Here is a 25,834-nt window from a genome sequence, read left to right as displayed (position 1 = left end):
TGAAGATTTCAGATTTGAGTACATTGGTGTCGAAAAGAGGATTTATCGGTCTTCAATTGGTGAGCATCGTTGTTAATTTCTCAGAAAAAAATGCAACCGAAAGACCTGAATCTGGTTTTGCGGTATCTGGTCATTTGAATTGTGTTGCAGGTTTCAAAAGCATTTTCAAACCAAATCAGTCGTAATTGAGCTTAAAATGTGTCTTGAAGGCAGCTCCTGTAAACCAAAAGCAAACAAAACTTGAAGGCAAAATAAAGAGTTTGATCACACAGTATAAGGCACCCTTATGTTTTAACGCCGTTTCTAATGTCAACTGCCTACTCTGTGTAACATTTATGACGCGCTATTGTGTGAGTGATTTATACGCGAGTGTTTGTGTGCAGCGGCAAAATTTATGAAAATTGAAAAAAGGATATTTTCCTATTAAAATTACAAAACAAAAAATTAAACTGGAAGAAACATGGTTGATTATCCCGATATAATTAACTTTACAAGAGATGAGCTGTTGGAAGAATTCTGTAAGCTCTTCGATCGCTATCAAGATCTTAAGGAGTCCAACGAAGCGGATACACAAAAAATACACGAACTAAAGCGATCGTTGGACACAGCAGTGGCTGCACAAGCCTATCTCTCGCAAGAGTTGGAGCAGTACACAAGCAATGAAAGCAATCAAGATGATAATGAATTGCAGAAGGCATTAAACGAGCTGGCTGAGCTAAGGAAACGTTATAGTAAGTTGGAAATATCCTATAATACCCTGCAACAGGATCACAATGCACTGCTGGAGGAAAATGCTCAGCTAACAAAGAATATAGAAGAGCTAAACAAACGCAAAGAACAAGAACCAGCCGTGGTTGAGAGTAAGATATCCGAGGAAGATTTGCAGCGTATACAAATGTTGGAAACGGAAAATATGGATCTATTGGAAAAAATGGAAGATTTCCAGGAGCAAACTGTACGCTATACCCTTACCATTGCTGAGTGTGAGGTAGGTTTCAATAACCAAATTGAGTTGTTGTTGTTTGGAATCTTATTCATCTTTTGTTTCAGAAAAATATTGAAATTTTGCGTGACCAAATCAATTGCTTGGAGGAGAATCTACAATCGAAAAAGGCCGATCTTGACGAAAAGGTGCAAATACTCGAAAGTACCCAAGAGCAATTGGCCGAGGCTAATGCCCAAATTGCCATGTTATCGGCTGCTCCAGAAAACAATGGTAGAATTCTAAAGCACTTGCTTTTAATTTTATTCTAAATAAGTTTCGATTGTATTTTAGATCGCAAAGGAAACTCCTTATTTGCCGAAGTGGATGATCAACGCCAGGCCATGAAACAATTGCTTAATTCTCAAAAGAAAAGCTACATGCAAATGAAAAAGATCTACAATGAGAGCGAACATGAAATTCGCCGTTTAAAACGAGAAAATATTGCCATGCACACGGAACTGGAGGCATGTAGTGCAATATTTTGTAATGCCGATAAGGTTTATCAAGGTGAGTTCTCAGAGAATAACTCGCAAAGACTTTTAATGATACCTCCCAGAAATCTTTTATGCATAGAAGGCCCCTTGAACGTCTTTACGGAAGGTCTAAAAAATTATAAAAGGACTACTATAGACGACTTCCACGAGGCTTTTGTATACAGACTATTTCAAAAAAGATTCCAAAAGTCCATGAATAGTCTGTTTTTCTATAAAGTATCTCATCTGTAGTGAGAAAAATTTCGTTCTCAGAAGACGTTCAAGAAACATTTTAAGTTTTGCTAGATCTTTTCACAGAAGAATACTAGGAGGTGTAGGAGGTAGGAGTCTTTCCAAGGAAGAAAAAACGTTCACTTTCTATAAAAATTTGAGAGAATTGACCTTTAGAATACTCTTATTCATTGAAGGCAGCTAAACGATCTTCTGTGTTAAAAATATCTAATTTTGATTAATTTAGTTGAATTGATTCTTTGTTTTTTTTTTTCATTTCAGAAAAACTCAACGAACGCGTACGCAGTCTACTAAGCCAAAATGAAGAACTTGAACGTAAATTGAAATGGAATCAAGAGCGTCTTAATGACTTGGCCAAGGAAAAAGGCGTTCTGTGGCTTGATTCAATGCTCAGTTATTGCAAGTATGAGTTAACCAAACGCGTTGCAACATGTGTAGATTATATAGGACATTTTATGAAATCTTGGTGTTTCACCAGGCCTCGCTTTTTACTTTAAATCTCTCAGAATCATGCATTCGCAAAAAAAAAAACACTCTTTCATACACCCCGAAACCTCCTATGCATCTCAGACCAAAGCATGTGATTTTCTAACAAATTTACTAAACAAATAGACTGTTAGGAGTACATTCGAAAATGTATTTCATAATTAATATAAGTAGTTTTTAAGATTCTTTCAAAATTAACTTTTACATTGCATCTATTGTTTATAAAACCGTAGTCATTATATGTAGCATGGAATGTATATACACTTAGAGTTTTAAGAAAAAAGAACAACTACAGTAAAGCAGATATTTGAATATCGTCGATAACAATTGTCCTCCTTACAATCTTTGTAACAGAAAGGAAACGGAAGACCTCAAACGGCAGTTACACAGCGTACGCTTACAAAAGGCAAATCTAGAGGAGCAGCAAAGGAATTCTCAACAGGATTTGGCTAGGTAAATGAAAGACAGACTCATCTCATAAATTGCCAATACTAAAATGTATGTAACCTTGCTTTGTAGATGGAGATTTGAGGCATTGAAATCACGTTGTTTACTTTTGGATCGTGAACATTTGCTAACCGAAAATAAAATTGACTTCAAACCTGTTCATGCATTCGATTTTCACATTGCTGAAAAGGAACAGAACGAGGCAAGGCCACGTATTGTTAGCAGCCGTAGAAGTGCAACATTTGAAAATATCAATCGTAAATCGATGACACCACAAAAGACAATAAAAGATGAAAACCATAATTCAGTAGAGCCGCCACTCTCAATAATGAAGGAAATCAAAGAGGAGATTCCTCAAGTTTTGGCAGCCGTTAAAACGGAACTTGATGAACCGGAATCCAACGATATTAATATAACTGAAGATAAGGAAAATGTTAAACCATCTACGTCTGAGATAATGCCTCCTAAATCGTCTTCTCCAAAAAGTCCTTTGGAAAAACCATCATCATCAACATTGTTGGTAACCGAAATCACAAATACACCACCCTCACGTTCTATACTCACCAAACAACGTGATCTATTCTCTAAAGAGCCAACGAAAATTGTGAAATTTTCTTCCAAAGAAGATTTGGTACATAGCTTTACTCCTCATACTCCATCACCAAATGAGTTGATGGCATCCTCCTCACTAACTCCCGTAGCTGCCCAGAATACGGATAAGAAATCAACAGCTTCTACACCAGCTGTAAAAAAGAACACCAGCAAAGCTGTTGTCAATCAAACTCGTGCAAAATCGAATATTGTCGTACGTCGTGTTTTTGTAGGATCTAAGCATGACTAATGAGAATATTTTTTAGCTTTTAATTTATGATTATTTTTGTAACGTATTTTATTTTGAAAATGTAACAACAGCAATTGTCCCATTTGTATGTGTATGTAAGCCCATCTATGTTTGTTTTTAAATTGTCCTATTTTTATTCCAATTCTTGCCCATTAAAACGAAAAACAAATAATTGAAAGGAATTTATTATATTTTCTATGGAACATCTTGTGGAATCCCATATCGTTCACATACATCTTATTCAAGTATGCATCTCACCATGGAGTCTATTGTAAATTCCATCAATTTATCCAAATATTGAATGGAAGTCCTCCAAATTATTACATTGTAGAAATAATTCCCTGGTCTGCGACAAGAAAACTTCTAGAAACGGAGTCTCAATGTTAAAAAAGTTAGCAAAACAGATTAAGTCCGCTTCGTGATCATCTATAAACCAGTAAATATAACAAAAATAGGTGGCAATTCTTCAAAAGCAACATATCACCCAATCAGAGACTGGCGATTTTCTACACCGCCAAATTTTGCCTGGTGAATTGATATTTGTGTATATTTTCTTCATTCCGTTAGCAAGTGGTATTTGTTTCCAAAGTAGTACAATATTTAAAAATTTCAAAATTCAACTAAAAGCAGCTGTTAATAACTAGAAAAATATATCGATAAATTCGATAAACGATGCTATCATTTCACTTTGAATACCTCAGATTATTTTAGCGCGGCAACAATGAATGACAACAATAGAAAGAAGAAGAGAAGGCTAAACAAAAAAATCCAGATTTCGATCGATTTTGTGACGCCGAAATCAGTCCAACTTCAAAACTAATCCAATATAATAAATCCAATCCAATAACTATGGAGGATGAATATTTCAATGTGCCTCTGCAGGATGTGAAACGCGAACTCAGGCGTGGCATTGTGGAATGTCAAAAACGCTGCCTGCTGCAAAGTGTTAAATGGCTGGCCGAGATGAACCATGGGCTGGCGGACATTGAGCTAGACGGTGATAAATGCGATTTCACTGAAACCGCCATGGACGGTATAGCACCAGCTGAATATGATAATTATTTTTTGGCCAAAAGCTACTTTGATGTACGGGAATATGACCGGGCGGCATATTTGGTGAGAAATTGCGAATCGGAAGTGCCAAAATTTCTTTTTTACTATGCCACCTATATGGGTATGGAGAAACGAAAACTGGATTCAACTACGGACCAATCGAATTTGAATGAGTCGGGTTATGTTAAGGATTTGGCTGAACTATTGGCCACATTGAGGACGGAGTACTCTCGTGGCCGTCTGGATGGTTATTGTATGTATTTGTACGGTGTCATCTTAAAGGCTTTGAATCTCAATCAGGCCGCCCATCAAGTACTGGTCCAGTCAATACGTTTGGCACCCATGCTCTGGGCTTCATATGTGGAACTGGCTCCACTGGTTACCGAAAAGGAAAAATTGCAGACAATGCATTTTGGTGGTCATTGGATGCGTCACTTTTTTGTTGCTCATACATACATTGAAATGTATCTGAACGATGAGGGTCTCAAGGCGTATGAGGAGCTGCAGGCAGCCGGGTTTCGTAAATGTGTTTATGTGACATCACAGATGGCGCTGGCGTATCACAACAAAAGGGGTGAGTATTTTAAGGGACCTCATTAATTTGTTAACACTTTATTTAATGTTTTTTTTTCATTTTCCAAGATGTCGACAAAGCCATTGAAATATTCCAAGAGTTGCAGGAAGCAGATCCATATCGTTTGGATAACATTGATACCTATTCAAATTTACTCTTTGTCAAGGAACTTAAAACGGAAATGGCCCAATTGGCCCACAAAGCAGTTTGCATTAATAAATATCGTCCCGAGACATGTTGTGTTATTGGTAAGTAGGAATGAGTTGCGTGTCCGATTTTGTATTAATTTTCGTTTCCCATTATTAAGGTAACTATTATAGCATACGTTGTGATCATCAAATGGCCATAATGTATTTTCAACGGGCCTTGAAATTGAATCCGAAATATCTGGCAGCTTGGACTCTGATGGGTCATGAGTTTATGGAATTGAAGAACACAAATGCCGCCATTCAAAGTTATCGCAAAGCTGTGGGTAAGTGCGATGTGTTGCATCGTTGTAATGGTCTTCGAAAAATATTCCAAAAAATCCAAGATTTTAGCTTTGAAGTTGAGCAAATTTAACTTTTTTCTTGAAATTTGAAACTATTTTTACTGACCACCTTTTCCCCTTTCAGAGGTCAATAAACGTGATTATCGTGCCTGGTATGGCCTGGGTCAGGCCTATGAAATATTGAAAATGCACTACTATAGCTTGTATTATTTTAAAATTGCCCATCAACTCCGACCCTATGACAGTCGTATGCTGGTGGCTTTGGGTGAAACCTATGAAAAACTTGAGAAATGTGAAAACGCTATTAAATGCTATAGCAAAGCCTGCGATGTGGGTGATATTGAGGGCATTGCCATGTTCAAAATGGCAAATCTTCATGAGAAATTGGGTGAATATGATTTGGCTGTCAATTGTTATATGCTTTATTGTGCCGACGAAAGAGCTGCGGCAGATAAACAAAGTCTCTATCATGGCTATATGACCTTGGCCAATTATTATGAGAGTAAAGGAGAATATGATAGAGCCTCACATTATGCCTATAAGTGTTTGGAATCTGATGATGTAAGTAAAAACGGGATTGGTTTTCGTTTCTTTTAAATATTGACTTTTGTTTACGGCCTTTTTCAGCGTAAATCGGAAGCCAAATCTTTGTTGAAAACCATTGAAAATAAACGCAGTGGCAAAGTGATATCACTTGGTACATTGCCCTCCTGTTCAACGGCAACAGTGGCCAATGCCGACACCTCATCCGATGATGATATGGAAATGGAACTGAGTGATTATAAGTTGTCTTCGGCAAATAATTTTTTGTGGTCGAGTAATATGAAATCGACTATTAATGAGTTTTTGGTGGCTGCCACAACAAGTTCTAGTAAGTCAGCCGCACCACCGCCGACACAGAAACATTCATCATCAGTGACCACCGATGAAATGTCACTGAGCGAAAGTGACATCACCACCAATACCTCAATGCCTGCCACAAATACACCATCAAATCAATCCTCAATACCAAGGCGAACATCAAGTTCAGGTACCCAGCCGGCCATAGCCACCACCTCGAATGTGGGTGAACAGGATGAGGATACACAATCCATGGAAATGTCTTCGATTTCAATAGACTGAAATTTCCCCAGGCTAGACTGAAGTGTCTAAGGTTGCTATGCGAGAGTTGTACTTTTAACTCATGGGTTTTTTCATTTGACTTAACATGTGGGAATATAGCAAATAGTTTTATAAACTATTGTTGTCACTTTATTTATAAATTTGTTTCTAGATTTAAAAGATATTTTAAAAACTTATTGAAGAAGAAGAACAACAATGGATGTTAATTTAAGTTGTAAGTTTAGCCTCATTAGCTAGTGATTACGTTTAAATTTCGTTCTCTTTCCATAAACTACTACTTCTAAATTGTCTTTATAAGAATTTTTTAAAATATATTTTTGTTTTTATCTTTAATTTCTTTTCATGTGTTCAAACCACAAACTAAACTAAAAAAACATACTAAAACGATCAAATATAAAAAAACATAGTGAACTTGCCAATTTATTGTTTCAACTAGAAAGGAGATTGTATATACATCTCACATCAACAACACATCAAAACTTTAAACAAATTATATTAAATGGGAATCGTTCGGAACTATTTTTTATCAAGGTAAGATTTATGTCTTTAATTGTTTTTTTTTAATAGTGTTTATTCAAGAACCATCAGTGCTAAAAACTTGAATTTGTCAAAACTATTTTTCCGTGAGCCATCAAAACTATAAACGTGAGTTTCTCAAGGGACTTCAAAACTATCAACGCGGATTCTATTTTCTAACAAGTATCTCTGCTGTAAACGTCGAATTGTTTAAGAATATTTTTTAAAGCCCTTCGCTGTTTTAGACGTGGATTTATTAAGAATATTTTTGTACCCTACGCCACACGGTGGACAGGCTACAATGTCTTCGTGCATTTCTGTGTTACATGTAGAAGGAAACGAAATAGACCGAACTATGGGTCTAACCGTCTACACATGCATATTTGTAAACAAATCTTTTTTGACCCAAGGACGAACCCTATTGAAATTTGTAAGAATTGATTCAAATTTAGATATAGCTTTCTTCGTCCGATTTCAATTTTATTTTGCGCCATATGTGTAATATTCTTCCAAATGGGATGGATTTTGGCACATTCGACCGAATCCAGCCTACAAGTAAGCACTTCAAACTTGGTGAAAAAAATCGGTTTAGCTATACTTCCATATATATGTTTCAATCGATTAGTCAAGTCCACCACATTCGTAACGATATCCACAACAATGATATTTGGTACTCAAAAATACCTCTGTCATATTTATGGAGATCGGTTCAGATTTGGATATAATTTCTACATATATCTTTATCCGATTTCACGGATATTGTGGATCGAATGTTAAATATCTGCCCAATATCCAGCCTAGAAGCGAGCCCTTCAAATTTGGTGAAAATCGGTTCAGATATTGCTATAGCTCCCATATAGAGGATGAGATAAAAACTGCAACAAAGTCAAACGCCATAACTTTGACATTTTTTTTTTAATTTTACAAAAAATGTCGGAAATAACATAAAATTTAAGAATAAGTTTAGATTTGTTCGAATTGGTCACCTTTGGCACGAATTATGGCCTTCAAACGGCAATAAAACCGTCTCACGCTGCCCGAATGTTGCTCTGCGGTATTTTGGCCCATTCCCGGTGAAGCGCTTGCTTGAGGTGATCGACCCTTTGGTATTTTTAGTTTCAACCTTGCTTTCCAAAATACTCCAGACACAATAGTCGAAATGATTGGTATCCGGAGATTTTGGTGGTCATTGTGCGCTAGAAATGAAACGAGGAACCTCATTTTGTAACCATTCTTGGGTGGCGCGTGCTGAATGCGATGGTGCTGAGTCCTGTTGGAATGTCCAAGGTCTGCGGCCAAAATGTTTGCGTGCCCAAGGCTATAATACACCCTCCAGAATATTTTCGATTATTATGAACGGAGAGCGACCATCGGCTGTTATGGCGGCCCACCATTACCATGGCCGGCGCTTGAGTTCTGGTGGCCAACCGAAGGTGCACATTTTCAGCTGACCTCTTTGGCAAGTAAACACGATCATTTTGTTTGTTTACACACTACTGGACAACGAATGTTTTCTCATCGGAGAAAAACAAATTCGGCAGTTCACCACTTTCGGCCAAGCGAAGCAACTCTTTAGCTCTTTTGAGTCTATTTTCTTTCGGTTGCACTTTTTGGAATTTCAATGGCTTTACATTTTTTCAATATTTGCCGAATGGAATATTGCGATATATTCAGCTCACGAGCCATTTTTCGGCCACTGCGATGGGGGTTTCGATCAAGTCGCTTCTTTACTTTTCGAACCATTCCTGCTGATGTTGCTGTTTTCTTGCGTCCACTTCCACTACCTTGACGTCGCACTACGCTATCAGTATCAGGGTAACGAGACACAAAAGATGTATTCACATTTAATTGCTGGAGTGCTCTAAGATAGACACTTGTGATTTTCCAGCCAAATATAAAGAAATCACACTATAACGCTTGAATTCCATCACGAATAACTTTTTTTCTGGAAAATTCTCACCAAAATGTTTTTACACTTTGGGGAAAATATATAATGAGCTGTCACTGTAATACTTTCAACAGCTGTCGGACGATTGACTTAGAAATGACAACAGTCTGAAGTTGGTTTCATTTTTTCATCTCACCCTGTATAGTAGGTGTTCGATCTATCTCTTCTTCATCTTCACATAGCCTATAATAGTAAGAACACTCTTTTCCCATCTAAAGGTCTGATATTAGATCGGACCTACTAAGTGATAAATGGGAGCTTGTTTTTCTCATTGAGATTGCCGCCAGATGTTCGATAGAATCTTATACCATGCATGTAATGGCAGTCCAAAATGAATGGACTTTTGAACATTTAACCGTATTTTTCCATTTGGTAGAAGTGGGCTTCCATATATTTTTTGATCCGATACATATTTTTTTAATATAATCCTTCTCGAAGTCATATCGTGCACTCCGTAGCAATGCTATTTGGTAGGAGTGGTACAAATGCCTTCCTCAAATCCAGAGGAAATCGATGCGGTGTTAGATATACCTCCTATATATTTTATTCTCTCCCTGGGATGCCATAACACTGATGTAAAAAGAGTTCATAGTTCGAATGATCTACTTCACTTAACTTCCCAATATAACCGTTTATCTGTTACGGGTAGCTCTGCTAAATATGTACAGTGGTGTAGGGTTTTACATAGTCAGCCTTGATCGACGTTTAGCCTTCCTTTACTGATTATGATGTTTAAGAAAATTTTCGTGGATTTGAAAGAAAATGTCCTTGAATTTTTTAGAACATTTTGGTGGATTTTTCGAATATTTTTTCAAGGACCATAAGGATATTAGGATATGCCTATATACCTAGTAATGACTATAATCTTTTTTAGGCATTATCTGAGTACCTATTCTTTGGCCATTTAACCTTTACTTGCGAATTGTGTGTGTGTGTGTTTTATAATCTCCATTTTTTATCCGCTCCTTTGATTGTTTCTAATATCCACCCAAATGTTTGCAAACATTTCCTTATTTATAATAATTTATTAACAATATCAAAAAACGTATAAAACATTGTCATTAATAGCAAAATGTTGTTCCCTACAATATTTCTTTTATCTTATATAGTACAGAATATTATTATTTCCGATTGAAACCCCCTCTTCCCCCTTGGACGTTTCAATTAACTACAAGGCCTTTTTGATGCGCAACCATAAACTGAAGAGAAACAGGATCATCAATGCCAAAATCCATATACACAAGGCCATGACATCCTGTCCATACAAATCTCCAAACATGCCGAAATCTTTGAGAAACTTTTTCGGATGGCGATAGTAACAAAATTCCAGACTACACTCCAGATCGGGACGATCATAGGCATAGAGTGATCTCAGTAAACCCTCAATGGTGTAGCGGAAAAATGAAATATCACAGAGGATTTTCAAATAGGCAGCCACTTCGAAAATGCGTATAAAGAATCCCGAAAAGATTAGCAGGGGAATGGTGAGACAAGGTACCAAAAAGACGCCCATCTGCAAGAGGAGATTTTCGAAGATGATAATCAATTTTACGACAATGAAGAGAATAAGTATTGATTACTCACCTGCATTTGAAATAGAGACCCACAAACAAGCCCCATAAAATGTCCAATCATACCCGTCAGAAGACACATGCCCCAAAACATAACGCCGCGACCTAATTCCATTGGCTGGCCCGTCATAAAATAAGCAATACAGGTCAGCAGTGTTGGACACACGAATTGCAGGGGCAAATCGGATATAATTTTAGCTAAATAATATGATTTAATGGAATACCACCCGTTGAGGTATTCTCTTATGAACACCGCACATTCCTGAGGACATAGAAATATGGAGGGCATGGCATTGCCAAAGAAAACAAACATTACAACAAAAAATATACACGAAGCATTGGTTAGGGTTTTGGCACCATCATTGCCAATCTGCCAGAATACAATGCCCAGCAATATGGCCACGGCAATGTGCATGATTATGCGCAGCCGCACCGAGAGCTGTAATGGAGGTGAAATGTTAGTTAAGAGAATGATTCGCATATCATGAAATTCGAATGGTCTACCATATTTCGGTATGTTGATGTGGTGGATCTTTTCAGCAACACCATAAATTGACGCCAAACAGAAACCCGTTCTTTGGGTCGTATACCTTCCGTTTCCAAGGAAATTGTACTCAGCATATCGACAGTTGTGTGGGGTGGTGTTGATGCCTTTGAAAGGGGGTTGGTTAAGAGGGCAGCTGAAATTTAAAGACAATTTTTTTTTCCTTTTTTAAAAAAGATGGATGATTCTCCCAAGGGCTTTACATACCTGATTCCGCATTTCCATTATTATTTGCCGTTTTAAAGCCGGAATTATGTTTCATTCTGTTGTCATGTATAAGTTTTGACAGTAGCGGATTTGTAAAATCACTGCTGACCTCAAGGACTAAAAAATAACAAAACATTTGGGAATTTAAAACATAAATTAAATAAAAACCTTCTATGAAAGGTCAAAAGTAGGGCGGGCCGACTACATGATACCCTACATCCCTGTGAATATTTATTAGAGCTACACGTATCAAATACACGTTTATATTTGAAATTTATATGAAGCAGATCATGCCAAATTTAGAGCAGTTATAATTTGGAATCAGAGGGCAGTTATACAGGTTGAGATGAAAAAACTGCAACCAACATCAATCTGCTGTCATTTCAGCATTAAAATGTGAATAAATCTTTTGTGTTTCGTACCATCGCTCGTTACCGTGATACTGGTAGCGTACCCCGACATTGAGGAATTGGACGGAAGAAAACAGCATCATCAGAAGAAATGGCTCGAAAGGTATAGAAGCGACTTGATCAAAACCCGTGTCGCAGTGGCCGAAAAATGGCTCGTGAGCTGAACATATCGTAATATTTCAATCGGCAAATATTTAAAAATGAGCTCAGGCTAAGTCATTGAAATTCCAAAAAGTGCAAGAACTTACACCGCAGCAGAAAGAAAATAGACTCCAAAAAAGCTAAAGAGTTGCTTCACTTGGCCGAAAGTGGTGAACTGCCGAATTTGGGTTTCTCCGAAGAGAAAACATTCGTTGTCCAGCACTTTGTAAAAAATGATGGGATTTACTTTCCAAAGAGGTCAGCTGAAAATGTCCACCTTCGGTTGGCCACCAGAACTCAAGCGCCGGCCATGGTGATAGTGTGGGACGCCATAACAGCCGATGGTCGCTCTCCGCTTATAATAATCGAATATTTTCTGGAGGGTGTATTAAAGCCTTGGGCACGCAAACATTTTGGCCGCAGACCTTGGACCAATCCGTTGGACTATTGTGTCTGGAGTATTTTGGAAAGCAAGATTGGCACTAAAAAATACCAAAGTGTCGATCACCTCAAGCAAGCGCTTCGCCGGGAATGAACCAAAAACCGCAGAGCAACATTCGGGCAGCGTGTGACGGTTTCATTGGCCAATTCGACCAATTCGAACAAATCCAAACTTATTCTAAAATTTGATACTATTTACAACATTTTTCGCTTTCATTCAACAAAATTTAAAAAAAAAATGTAAAAATTATGGCGTTTGACTTTGTTGCAGTTTTTTTTTACCTCACCCTGTAATCCGTAATCGGTTGAGAAAACAGGCCCTTAAACTCGGCAGAGAAACAGGCCCTTAAACTCACCATAATCAGCTGGATTATAATATTGCGGACATTCGAAACCAGATTTTTGAAACTCTGCCAACATTCCCTCCTGTGGTCCCGAATAGAGGATACAACCATTCGACACAACCAGAATATCATCGAATAATTTCATAAGTCTTGAACTTGGTTGATGTACGACACAGGCAATCACACGGCCATCTCGTGCCAATTTATGCAGATAGGATATAATTTGATAGGATGCAACGCTGTCCAGACCGCTGGTGGGTTCATCGAAAAACATAATGGGCGGATTGGTGACCATTTCAACGCCAATCGATAAGCGTTTATATTCCCCGCCCGATAAATTTTGCACCAGCGTATTGCGACTGTGTGTTAGGTTTAACATTTCCAAAATGTTGCTGATCTGCAACGGAATGAAATATTGAAAAATAATTGCTATTTAATCGCCTTTATTCTTGGTCGTAAATTTTAAATTTTTTTTTTGATCCAATTCAGATTTTTTTTTGATTTTTTTCAGGATATTTGTGCTTTTTTATTTGTTCTTTACTTACAATTTTATCCTTTTCCTTTATTGTTGTCTCTGCAGGGAGTTTCAAATCGGTGGAGACCCTAAGTGTTTCTTGGACAGTCAGTAGATCCAACATGGCAAAATTTTGCGGGATATATGACGACATTCGGCGAAATTCCACAATGTTTCGTGGTTTTCCATTCAATTCAATGTTCCCCGTTACGCCTGAGGCTCTGAAAATGTAGAATATTAAAAATCACATAATGTTATATGTTCACACATAACCTTACTTACTTAAAACCAGAGAGGGCATTTAGCAGCGATGTTTTACCCGCACCCGAAGGACCCAATATGGCTGTGAGGCGACCCGATTTAAATTCTCCACAGGCATCGTTGAGTATTTGAGTTGTAATCGATTTGCCTGCAAATGCAGAGAGGGTAAGAGATTTTTAATTTATGTGAGATTTTATAGTTTAGCATTTGTTTGTGAATTTTTATAAATTTTTTAAAATTGTAGATCCTGAGAGCTAATTTTTGGTTCTGAGGTATCAAATTCTACTTTTCTTTGAATGCCTATTATAAACAAGGACAGGAGTGAGCCAATTGATCAAGGTAAATTTTATCTTTATATTTTATTATATCCTCCACCATTCTATGGAGGGTATATTAGATTTGTTATTCCGTTTGTAACTCCTCGAAATATTTATAATAGACCCTACAAAGTATGTATATTCTGGAACAGCGTAAAATTCTAGGACGATCTAGCGATGTCCATCTGCCTGTCTGTTGAAATGACGCTATCTTTCGAACAAATTGGGATAGAAGGCTAAAATTATGCATGCATAGTTTACCAGTAGGCAGGTTAATATTCGGTATTTTGATGATTTCAGCAACATTATTCGCCGGAATCTTCGTATAGGAAGATTTTAATGGGTACTACAACCTATGGCAAAACATTTTGTATGCCGGTCCATGCCTTCGTATAGCTCCTGCTTCCGATACTCGGTATTTTAATCATTTTTGCGACATTATTTACCGGAATTATTTCAAATTTCGTATTTGAAGTTCGTAATGGACGGGCAAAACATTTGTATGCAGGTTCACGTTTTCGTATATACCCCATATTACAGTACCTCCAAATATTCGATATTTTAATGATTTTAGCGACATTATTCGCTGGGACTGTTTCAAATTTCCTAACGGGTACTACAGCCTATGACAAAAAAATCGTAAGCAGGTCCACGTCTTTGTATAGTCCCCATATAATGGTTTTCATTTAAGCGGTAGTTTTCGGATTTTTTTTAAATCGAATTCCTTCCAAATTGTGGAGGTTATTACAAGTTCGGCACGGCCGATCTTATCTGCTTTTTAACTTGTTTAGTTCCAAATTGAGATTAATTTTGTATATCTCTGTATTGGCCTAGCCAGAATTTGCGGCACCCATGCTTGATGGAGTCACGTTAAGCCTACTATCGGAAGTCAAGAATCTCGTTACTGTTTTCGACCAACAACTAAATTGGAAGGGGAATATCGAGGAGAGTAGGAAGAGGTACTTAGTCGCACTCTATTATTGCATGAATTCTAGCTATTGATAAATGGGGGCTAAAACCATATATAAATAAATCGATCCTCCAGTTATCACCAATGGAGGGCTCGTTGGATGACACTCGTTAGGTAAAACATCTTACTATAGGAACATCGATAAGTTTAAAGATCTGCACCTTTATTGAATACAGGTACAATCTGGTCTTTTGGAGGCAGGGTCAAAGCCAGTGACTACATATAATCACGACTGAACTTGAAATTACCTACCAGGGACATCTGGACCCGTAACAGCCCACCTTTCCACGGAGCAGACGCCAAGCTGCACTGGACACCCTACTTAAATTAAAATCCTCTGAGAACTAGAACAATGGCGTTGTCATTACTTTGGATACTCTGTTATTCTAAGGCATGTGGAGAAGATAGGAGGCGGGGTCAAAGCATGTGACTAAATATCACCACGACTGAACTTCAAATTACTAGATATACCTGAAAGGGACATCTGAACACGTAAGAGCTCACATTTCAACGGTATTTCAAAGAGGGCATGTGCGAAAGCCTGAATATCAGAAACTCCTGCAAACATCAAAACATTTGCAGGGTATTTCAGGCAGAAATCTTTTCTATCAAAAGAACCATAGATCTGTTGATGACTAAGTATGGCGATAGTAAAGCACCCCTGAAAGCACAAAATTCATGTACCATTAAATCGATGGCAGTTTTGGAGTTTAGGAATGCACTGGAAAAATAAGTCGTTTGTTGGGTTCCAGACCATTGTAACATATCTGGATCCGCCTCAATCGATTTGGAGATCGTCATCTCGGTGAAGCCGCCCTTGTGTCACTTCAAAAAAGGGCTAATTGAAAGAGAATGTAGTGTCTCTAAGACACTCTTTGGAAAGAGATCTAGGTCGCTCATATATCACCAGCGTAAGGCCGATCGATGGTAAACCACTACTGATATCCTCAATCTATGCCTTATAAAGACCCACCACGTACATGCAGCATCGAACATGGATGTGACGCAAAGGCCCATCACTTCCACTGGGAAAGCGGCGACACTACTGCCAGAGGTGAGTCAGCATTTAATTTTATTCTCAACAATAATCTTAAAATATATAATAAGAGTAATACTTCGTCATTTCAAAATAGTGTTAGAGGAGAAGTCATTGTCATCCCCGCTCTAAAATATGACACACTCTGCTATTAGCAATGTGAAGGTATCTGAAAAGTGTCTCTTCTCAGACCACAATACAGGGGCAAATTCAAACAGGATATAGGGAGGTACCGTTATATGGGGTGTATACGAAGACCTGGACCTGCATAGATTAGTTCCTGTCACAGGCTGTAGTACCCATTAGAAACTTTAAATACAAATTTTGAAACAATGTCGGTGAATATAGTAACTAAAATCGTCAAAATGCTATAGTTTATAGTGAGGTACCGATATGTGGGGGCCATACGACTGTAGTACCCGTTACGAACTTTAAATATGAAATTTGAAAAAAATTCCGGTATATATTGTACCTAAAATCATTAAAATATCGAATATAGGGAGGCACTGATATACAGGGTGAGATAAAAAAAATTCAACAAAGTCAAACGCCATAATTTTTAATTTTTTTTTTAATTTTATTGAATGAAAGCAAAGAATGTCGGAAATCGCATCAAATTTTAGAATAAGTTTAGATTTGTTCGAATTAGTCACCATTGTGCCAATGGTGAAACCTCGCTGCTCGAATGTTGCTATGCGGTATTTTGGCCCTTTCACGGCGAAGCGCTTACTTGAAGTGTTCGACACTTTGGTTTTTTTTAGTGCCAACCTTGCTTTCCAAAATACTCCAGACACAATAGTGTGCGCTGGAAATGAAGGGAGGAACCTCATTTTGTAACCATTCTTGGATAGCGCGTGCTGAGTGCGATGCTGCTGGGTCCTGTTGGAATTTCCAAGGTCTGCGGCCAAAATGTTTGCGTGCCCAAGGCTTATACACCCTCCAGAGTATTTTCGCGATAATATTTGGCATTTATTCTGATGCCACGGTCGATTAATACGAACGGAGAGCAGTTATTGCCATCATCACCATGGCCGGCGTTTGAGTTCTGGTGGCCAACCCTAGGTGCACATTTTCAGCTGACCTCTTTGGTAAGTAAACACGATCATTTTGTTTGCATATAAACTGCTGGACAACGAATGTTTTCTCATCGGAGAAAACCAAATTCGGCAGTTCACCACTTTCGGTCAAGCGAGTCTCTTTTGAGTCTATTTTCTTTATGTAGCGGTGTAAGTTCTTGCACTTTTTGGAATTTCAATGGCTTGACCCCGAGCTTTTTTTTCAATATTTGCCGAATAGAATATTGCGATATTTTCAGCTCACGAGCCATTTTTCGGCCACTGCGACAGTGGTTTCGATAAAGTTTCTTCTTTACTTTTCGACCCATTTCTGCTGATGTTGCTGTTTCTTCCGTCCACTTCCTTGACGTCTACGCTGCGCAGTATCACGGTAACGAGTGATGGTACGAGACACAAAAGATTTATTCACGTTTAAATGCTGGAGTGCTCTAACGATAGCCACTTGTGGTGTTCCAGCCAAATATAAAGAAATCACTCTATCACGCTTGAATTCCATCACGAATAACTATTTTTCTGAAAAATTCTCACCAAAATGCCTTTGTAGGCTTGTAAACAATATAATGAGGTGTCACTGGAATGATTTTAACAGCTGTCGGACGAGTGGCTTAGAAATGACAGCTGTCTGAAGTTGGTTGCAGTTTTATCATTTCACCCTGTAGAGGGTTTTTTTGTCAATGTGAAGCTGGAATCGATACATAATGCTCTCCCTGCCTCTGGTATTTCCTCAATCCTGATTGAATGGATTGATAGAATGCTAAAAAATTGTATAATCAATTCCAGCTTGGACTAACGTTTAAACTGTAGCAAGGCAAAATGGTTAAACTGGTTAGGCAAACCACCTTCCTAACTACACTTCTCTCTATAAGTTTTTTTCTTCTCCTTCCCGTTTCTATATCTCTCTTAATCCCATTTTTGTTTCTTTCTAGGATGAACAAAGTTAAAAGATAATTTTGAACAATTTAGTTCTTATGTCCTTAATATAAATCTTACAACTGTTTGAAGGTCAAATCCTAAAAACAACATGAATCACTTTCTAGCCCAAGTGGAAATTAATACTTTGTTGTTGATAATTAAATTAATCGTTGCCAATCCAATAGATTATTGTTCTTTGTGAATTTGAGTTATCGGCCACATAGATTTCATGGCTCCGAGTTCAGGCGATTAATCTTATCAGGCACATTTAGTACAGTGATTATACAGATTATATCAATAATTTTAATCGAACTGTCTGTATAACTGATATACGCTCCTCTACTGATTTGACATCAGAATTATGAACACTATAATTCCCTTTAAAACAAACTCTTTTTTTAGTTTTGTCTCGATCAAATTCCAGTGTTTCATACTCCATTTAATTAGACTTAAGTAATTTATTTCATTTTTTTAAGTTAGCAGAAAGATTAAATTTAATGACATTAAATATTATGACCGTTTTTTTTCTGTAAGCCATATTTATCAAAGGTCAAAGACTCAACACATTAAGATATTCAATTATAATTGACGTCAATAGAAAGGTTAGTGGAATTTTTTGATGCAAATACAAAGTTTAATGCATTCAAATGCAATTTGAAGTTAAAGGGTTTTTTAGGTGGAGTTTTATAGCCTCTTAAAACGCGGGCAACTTAATGCGCCATCAAATTTTATGAATATTTCTGGATTTTTAAAAACCGATGAAAATGCCCAGTCAAAACGGCTGAGACTAGAATCTTGAAACTTTTGCACAAGGGTTAGTCTTGGTGCGTAGGCGTGTAATTAGGCTGGATTTTTGACAATTCGAATACGGAATGAGCCAGAATTCTAAAATTTGGAATGAGGGTTTTAGGAAATTCAAAATTTTTGGTTACGAAAAGATCTAAATGATGCCATTTTTTTAATATGTGAACGGATAGAGCTAAAAACTGGAAAATTTGGAATACTTTTATCTCAGCTTTCCGGCCGTCTAGCTGGTGCGCACGATAACTCTCGAAGGGAGTATCCGATTTGGTCCAAACTTGGAACATCGTAATATTTTTGTCAAACTTAGATCGAGTTCGGAGATGGACAATATCGGTCCAATCCTTTTGGTACCTCCAACAAAAACAATCGAAATTTTCAAAAAAAATTCTGCACAGGAAGGGAAAGGATAATCAGATTTTGCTCCAACTTTGCAAATCCTAATATTTGCGTCATTTCTAGGTCAGGTGCGAAAATGGACTATATCGGTCCACTCCATCAAGTACCTCCCACACAAATTGTCAAATTTTTGATGTATTACAACTTTTATAAAATGTGATGTAAGAGTCCGATTGTCTTCAAATTTCACACAACCCAATCATTTTACCAACCGAAGGTCTGGTGTTAAGATGGAACTCCTTCTTGTACATCCCCCATAAAATATCGCAATTTTCAAAAAAAAAAAAAAAAAAAAACAAAAAATATTTTCTGCACGGAAAGAGAAGCATTAATCCGATTTTGCTCCAACTTTGCAACTCCTAATATTTTCTAGGTCAGGTGCAAAAATGGATAATATCGGTCCAATCCATCAAGTGCTTCCCGCACAAAGGGTCAAAATTTTGAATAATTATTACTCTTATAAAATGTGATGTAAGAATACGATTGTCCTAAAACTTCACACATACCAATATTTTTATAAGCTCAAGATCTGGCGTTAAGATGAAATATATATCGGTCCACTCCTTCTGGTACCTCTCCCACAAAAGGTCGACATTTTTTAATATCCATGAAGCTCAAAAAAAAAAAAAAAAAAAAAAAAAAAAACGCGAAATTTAGACTTGGCACATCTGAATATTTCTATCAACTCAGGATCTGTTATAAAGGCAGTAGAGATCGGATTATTCCTTCTGGTACCTCCCCCACAAAGGGTCAACGTTTTGAATAAACAAAACTTTTATAAAATCCAAAATAGGCATCAGGTTCTCTTTATATTTCACAGAAACAAACATTTTTGCTAACACAAGATCTGTTGTGAAGATGGGATATATCGGTCATCTCCTTTTGGTACCTCCCTCACAAAGGGTCAAAATTTTGAATATCCATGGAGCTCATAAAACGCGAACTTAACCCCTGATCCCATTCAGACTTGGCTCATCTCAATATTTCCATCAACACAAGATCTGGTATAAAGATGGTAGAGATCCGACCATTTCTTTTAAATATTGGTCAATTCTTTCAAAACCCACTCCATAGAGGGTCAAGAGTTTGAATAATCATAACAGAAGTCAAAATATTTTTAAATAATCGAACCTATACATCTGTTGGCAAAACCGACCGATACTTTTTCACTTGTTTTAAATATATTTCTATCAGAATAATCTGTAATTTGACATTTAGGGTTCTCAATATGTAGAATAGGTTTGGTCACTGGTCGATTGCTTCATATAGGTTCCGCATAATATAAAAAAACAGATAGGTATATAAATAACACAAACTTGCAACATACTTACATTGTTTATGAACATAGTTGACATTACTAAAATGTAATCTCAAATCACTTTGTCGTTGCTGTTGTTGTTGTGACGCCTTTAAATTGACAGAAGCTGCTAAACTCACACCATTTGTGGAGGCATGTGGTGGCAGCGGCTGGTGAGTCGGTATTGCTATGTTTGTCTGTTGATGTTTGATGGTACCATTGACCGGTGTCGTCATAGGTTTAGGTTTATTGCTGCTGTTGGTTAATTGAAATTCATCTGAGCCATCGGCCGGCATTGTTGGTGTTTTTTTTTTTGCAATTTTAATTATTATTGTTATTGTTGTTGGATTCTAATTCTTAATAATTGCAATATTTCATTACATTACACATTTAGACATGTTCTGTAAAAACACACACAATTGAAACACTTTTAAACTCGTGCCAATATTTCTGGAATAATTAAAATTCTAAAAGGAATTATTTTAAGAAACGGATTGAAGGTCGAGTTGAGCAATTAATAGGCAGGCGTTTTATTTGTAAAACACGTGATCAGATACTCATTATATAAAAATTATTCAATTATCGTCTCAACAAGAGACGTAGATTTTTTAAATACATTTTTTCAAGGACCAATCCAACCATAAACCTGGATTTTTTAAATAATTTTTTAAGGACCATAAACGTGGATTTTTTAAACAATTTTTTAAGGGCCATCCATACTATAATCTTGGATTTTTTAAGTAATTCTTTTCAAGGACAATTCCAACCATAAACGTGGATTTTTTAAATAATTCTTTTCAAGGACCATTCCAAACGAAAACGTTGATTTTTTAAATAATTCTTTTTAAGGACTCTTCCAACCAAAAACGTGGATTTTTTAAATAATTCATTTTAAGGACCATAAACGTGGATTTTTTTAAATAATTTTTTTAAGGACCATAAATGTGGATTTTTTTAATAATTTTTTTAAGGACCATAAACGTGGATTTTTTTAATAATTTTTTTAAGGATCATAAACGTGGATTTTTTTAAATAATTTTTTTAAGGACCATAAACGTGGATTTTTTTGATAATTTTTTTAAGGACCATAAATGTGGATTTTTTTAAATAATTTTTTTAAGGACCATAAACGTGGATTTTTTTAATAATTTTTTTAAGGTCCATAAACGTGGGTTTTTTTAAGGACCATAAATGTGTATTTTTTAATAATTTTTTCAAGGTCTAAAAAACGTGGATTTTTTAAATAATTTTCTTAAGAACCATTCATACTATAATCGTGGGTTTTTTTTAATAATTTTCTTAAGAACCATTCATACTATAATCGTGGGTTTTTTTAATAATTTTCTTAAAAACCATCCATACTACAATCGTGGATTTTTCAAATAATTTTTTCCAAGACCATTCCAACTATAAACGTGGATTTAAAAAAAAAGTAATAAGCGCCTTCCAAACTATAAACCATTTTTTTATCAAGGACCATTCAAACTATAAACATGGATTTTTTAAATAATTTTTTCAAAGGACCACCCAAACTATAAACCTTTTTTTTTCAAGGACCTTTCCAACTATAAACATGGATTTTTAATAACTTTTTTAAGGGCCATTTCGAACTATAAACGTGGATTTTTTAAATAATTTTTTAAGGACCATTCCATCTATAAACGTGGACTTTTTAAATACTTTTTTCAAGGACCCTTCAGACTATAAACGTGGATTTTTAAAATACTTTTTTAAGGACCATTCCAACTATAAACGTTGATTTTTTAAATAATTATTTTCAAGGACTATTCCATTCCCATTGAACTTTTTCAAATAATTGTTTTCATTTCCATTGAATTTTTTCAAATATTTTGGACTATTTCATTCCCATTGAATTTTTTCAAATATTTTGGACTATTCCAGGTATAAACGCGGATTTTTTTAAATAATTTTTTTCAAGAACCATTTCGAACTATGAACGTGGATTTTTTAAATAATTTTTTTCAAAGACCTTTCCAACTATCAAACATAGATTTTTAAAAAATTTTTTTCAAGGGCCCTCTAATCAATAAATTTGAATTTTTTAAATAACTTTTTTAAGGACTATCCAAACTATATTTCACTACTCTACAAGGTGAGATGAAAACACTGCAACCAACTTCAGACTGCAGTCATTTCAAAGCCACTCGTCCGCCAGCTGTAAAAATTATTCCGGTGACAGCTCATTACATTGTTTAAAAGCGCACAAAAGCATTTTGGTGAGAATTTTCCAGGAAAAGAGTTATTCGTAATGGAATTCAAGCGTGATAGTGTGATTTCTTTATATTTGGCTGGAAACAGAAAACTACAACTGGCTATCGTTAGAGCACTCCAGCATTTAAATGTGAATTAATCTTTTGTGTCTCTTACCATCGCTCGATACCGTGATACTGGTAGCGTAGCCCTACCTCGAAGAAGTGGACGGAAGAAAACAGAATCAGCAGAAATGGTTCGAAAAGTATAGAAGCGGCTTGATCGAAACCCGCGTCGCAGTGGCTCTTGAGCTGAATATATCCCAATATTTTCAATTCGGCAAATATTGAAAAATTAGTTCCGGTAAAGCCATTACAATTCCAAAAAGTGCAAGAACTTACACCACAACAGAAAGAAAATATACTCAAAAGAGCTAAAGAGTTGCTACGCTGGCCGAAAGTGGTGAACAGCCGAATTTGGTTTTCTCCGATGAGAAAACATTCGTTGTCCAGCAGTTTGTAAATGAAACACAAACAAAATGATCGTGTTTACTTGCCAAAGAGGTCAGCTGAAAATGTGCACCTTCGGTTGGCCACAAGAACTCAAGCGCCGTCCATTGTGATGGTGTGGGCCACCATAACAGCCGATGGTCGTTCTCTGCTCGTATTAATCGACCGTGGCATTAGAATAAATGCCGAATATTATCGCGAAAATATTCTGGAGCGTGTATTAAAGCCTTGGGCACGCACACATTTTGGCCGTAGACCTTGGACATTCCAACATAACTCAGCACCATTGCACTCAGCACGCGCCACCCAAGAATGCTTACAAAATGAGGTTCCTCGCTTCATTTTCAGCGCACAATGGCCACCAAAAACTCCGGATACCAATCCGTTGGACTATTTTGGAAAGCAAAGTTGGCACTAAAAAATACCAAAGTGTCGATCACCTCAAGAAACCACTTCACCGGGAATGGGCCAAAATACCGCAGAGTAACATTCGGGCAGCATGTGACGGTTTCATTGGCCGTTGGAAGGCCATAATTCGTGCTAAAGGTGACCAATTCGAACAAATCTAAATTTATTCTAAAATTTGTATATATTTCCGGCATTTTTTGCTTTCATTCAATAAAATTAAAAATTATGGCGTTTGACTTTGTTGCAGTTTTTTTTTTCTCGCTCTGTATAAACGTGGATTTTTTAAATAATTTTTTTGAAGGACCAATCCAATTTTAAACCTTTATTTTTTAAATATTTTTTTTTTTCAAAGACCATTCCAACAATAAACATGGATTTTTAAATAATTTTTTTAAATAACCTATAAACGTAGATTTTGTAAATACTTTTTGTTTTTATTTTAAATATTTCTAATTTTGTTCTACATTTGGTGGCTCTTCCCGATCTTGTCCTTAAAATGCACTTCATTTATATTCCATTTCGATTTCTTTGTGTTTTTTTATTATTTTTTTGTTTCTTGTTGTTACTAGTATTTGTTGTCTTATTTCAAAATTTCTTTGTTTGTTTTGTGATAAGAGACTCCGTTTTTTTTTGTTTACAGGGTTCAAACACTTCTTCACTTCACTTTTCGAATTATTATTTTTAATTTTTGTGTAACTTTTTTAAATTAAAAGACAATAATGATGACGACACAGACACACATCGGAGAAGACCACGACGATCATCACTCATGCCGACGACATTTTGCAACATAAGAAAAAAAAAACAAAATTAAATTAAATTTTCAATTTGACTTGGTCAATTACTGGTCGATGACTGACTTCCATGGGCCATTCAAAAAACGAAAAACGACAGATATCGTCTTAACTTTAAGTGGTTCGACGCTTAATTCATTGTTGATAGTCGGCCGAGAAAATAACAAACATTGTTCAAAACTTTGATAGCCAATAATTTATAAAAAAAACGAAAAAAAATAGCAAAATAGATTTGACTACCCCGATGGCTTATCTGCGGAAAGCAAACAACAAATCGTTGCAAAAATTTTGTAAATGGGAAAATCGGCGCGTCAAGTGTCTCGAACGACTTCAGAATGTAAACTAAATTGAAATTTCCACTCATGTTGCTTGTTGTGGACAATAACAAGTGATTCCAACAGTTCCAATGCTCGGCCGACAGTCCAGCAGTCAATTGTCGTCATCTAATCAAACCAACTCAACTCAAATTGCGTTTGTGGGTTTATTTTTTGTATTTTTCACTTTTGAGTACAAAATGCAGTTGGGGAACGGCAACACACTCCATCTACGATCCATAAATAACGAAAAAAAATAATAAAAATACTCGAAACTGGCAGAACCAACTTTAAATTGTTACCGGTTTCTTTTCAATTCGAATTCCAAAAGAATTAAACAATTTTTGGTTAGTTGCTTAAAACTTGTTGCAAGCAAGTTGTTGGGGATTATTTTTGAAAATGCGCTGCAAACAAATAAAAATGAATTATTGCAATCACCAAAAGGCAGTAATAGTAGATATTCACTGGCAATGGTGACAACTTAGCGGTTTTAGTAATTTTTGGAATAAAAAAAGAAGTATAACACTGAGCAAAAAAAAAAAAAAAAAAATAAATAAATAAATAATTAATTAATTAATTACCGGGAAATTCAGCAGATTACAAATGTAGAGCTAAAAAGTAAAAAATATTAAGTTGGGACGGGCCAATTTTTTAATACCCTCTACCATTGGGTAAAGAAACCCATTTTTTATAAAAGTATCTGTATTAAAACGTGTCTCACTTCAAACTAAAATCTGACTAGGTTTAACAATATCGGGAGGTACCGTTATATGAGGGCTATACACAAACGTGGACCTATACGTACAATGCTTCGCCACCGGAGCTAGAACCCATTATGACCTACAAATATTAATTTCTGGCACGAATTATGGCCTGGAAACGGCCAATGAAACCACACGCGGCCCGAATGTTGCTCATTCAATATAATTAAAAAAAATAGAAATTATGGCTTTCGACTTTGTTGCAGTTTTTTTACCTCACCCTGTATATGTTTTATACCATGAAAAAATCCACATTCATAGCTTGGATGCTCCTTAAAAATCGATTTAAAAAATCCACGTTCATAACTTGGATGCTCCTTAAAAATCCACGTTTATGGTTTGGGAGGGTTTTTCGAAAAAATATTTAAAAAATCCACGTTTATGGTTTGGGCTTGTCTTTTAAAAAAAT

The 25,834-nt window shown here is 36.3% G+C and overlaps 3 protein-coding genes across 11 annotated transcripts; 2 read left to right on the top strand and 1 right to left on the bottom strand.

Moving 5' to 3' along the window:
• The first annotated feature begins 331 nt into the window (after nucleotides 1-331).
• On the top strand, nucleotides 332-3,666 carry LOC101897794 (protein Spindly). Its single transcript, XM_005179709.4, has 6 exons — nucleotides 332-988; nucleotides 1,051-1,216; nucleotides 1,277-1,492; nucleotides 1,972-2,113; nucleotides 2,551-2,649; nucleotides 2,716-3,666. The coding sequence occupies exons 1-6, from the start codon at nucleotides 461-463 to the stop codon at nucleotides 3,482-3,484; spliced, it is 1,920 nt and encodes a 639-aa protein (XP_005179766.1). The 5' UTR covers nucleotides 332-460; the 3' UTR covers nucleotides 3,485-3,666.
• Nucleotides 3,667-4,202: 536 nt separating this feature from the next.
• On the top strand, nucleotides 4,203-7,142 carry LOC101897618 (cell division cycle protein 23 homolog). Its single transcript, XM_011292670.3, has 5 exons — nucleotides 4,203-5,111; nucleotides 5,180-5,359; nucleotides 5,419-5,583; nucleotides 5,726-6,162; nucleotides 6,229-7,142. The coding sequence occupies exons 1-5, from the start codon at nucleotides 4,334-4,336 to the stop codon at nucleotides 6,721-6,723; spliced, it is 2,055 nt and encodes a 684-aa protein (XP_011290972.1). The 5' UTR covers nucleotides 4,203-4,333; the 3' UTR covers nucleotides 6,724-7,142.
• A 3,050-nt stretch (nucleotides 7,143-10,192) lies between these two features.
• Nucleotides 10,193-24,749, bottom strand: LOC101894909 (ATP-binding cassette sub-family G member 4). Of its 9 annotated transcripts, none has more exons than XM_005179690.4 (9): nucleotides 24,591-24,749; nucleotides 20,463-20,829; nucleotides 13,642-13,768; nucleotides 13,391-13,580; nucleotides 12,858-13,242; nucleotides 11,510-11,626; nucleotides 11,263-11,438; nucleotides 10,772-11,197; nucleotides 10,193-10,700 (listed from the first exon to the last, which is right to left on the bottom strand). In XM_005179690.4, exons 2-9 carry the CDS (start codon nucleotides 20,722-20,724, stop codon nucleotides 10,356-10,358), a joined length of 2,028 nt encoding a protein of 675 aa, XP_005179747.1. In that variant the 5' UTR covers nucleotides 20,725-20,829; nucleotides 24,591-24,749; the 3' UTR covers nucleotides 10,193-10,355. The 9 variants fall into 9 exon arrangements, with proteins under 9 accessions (XP_005179747.1, XP_019891001.1, XP_019891000.1 ...); XM_020035442.2 differs by having other exon boundaries at nucleotides 20,463-20,895; nucleotides 24,591-24,748; XM_020035441.2 differs by having other exon boundaries at nucleotides 20,463-20,878; nucleotides 24,591-24,748.
• Nucleotides 24,750-25,834: the final 1,085 nt, after the last annotated feature.

The sequence above is a fragment of the Musca domestica genome, unplaced genomic scaffold, assembly GCF_030504385.1.
Source record: "Musca domestica strain aabys unplaced genomic scaffold, Musca_domestica.polishedcontigs.V.1.1 26, whole genome shotgun sequence".
Taxonomy (NCBI): Eukaryota; Metazoa; Arthropoda; class Insecta; order Diptera; family Muscidae; genus Musca; species Musca domestica.
This window is presented reverse-complemented; position numbering and strand designations above follow the sequence as displayed.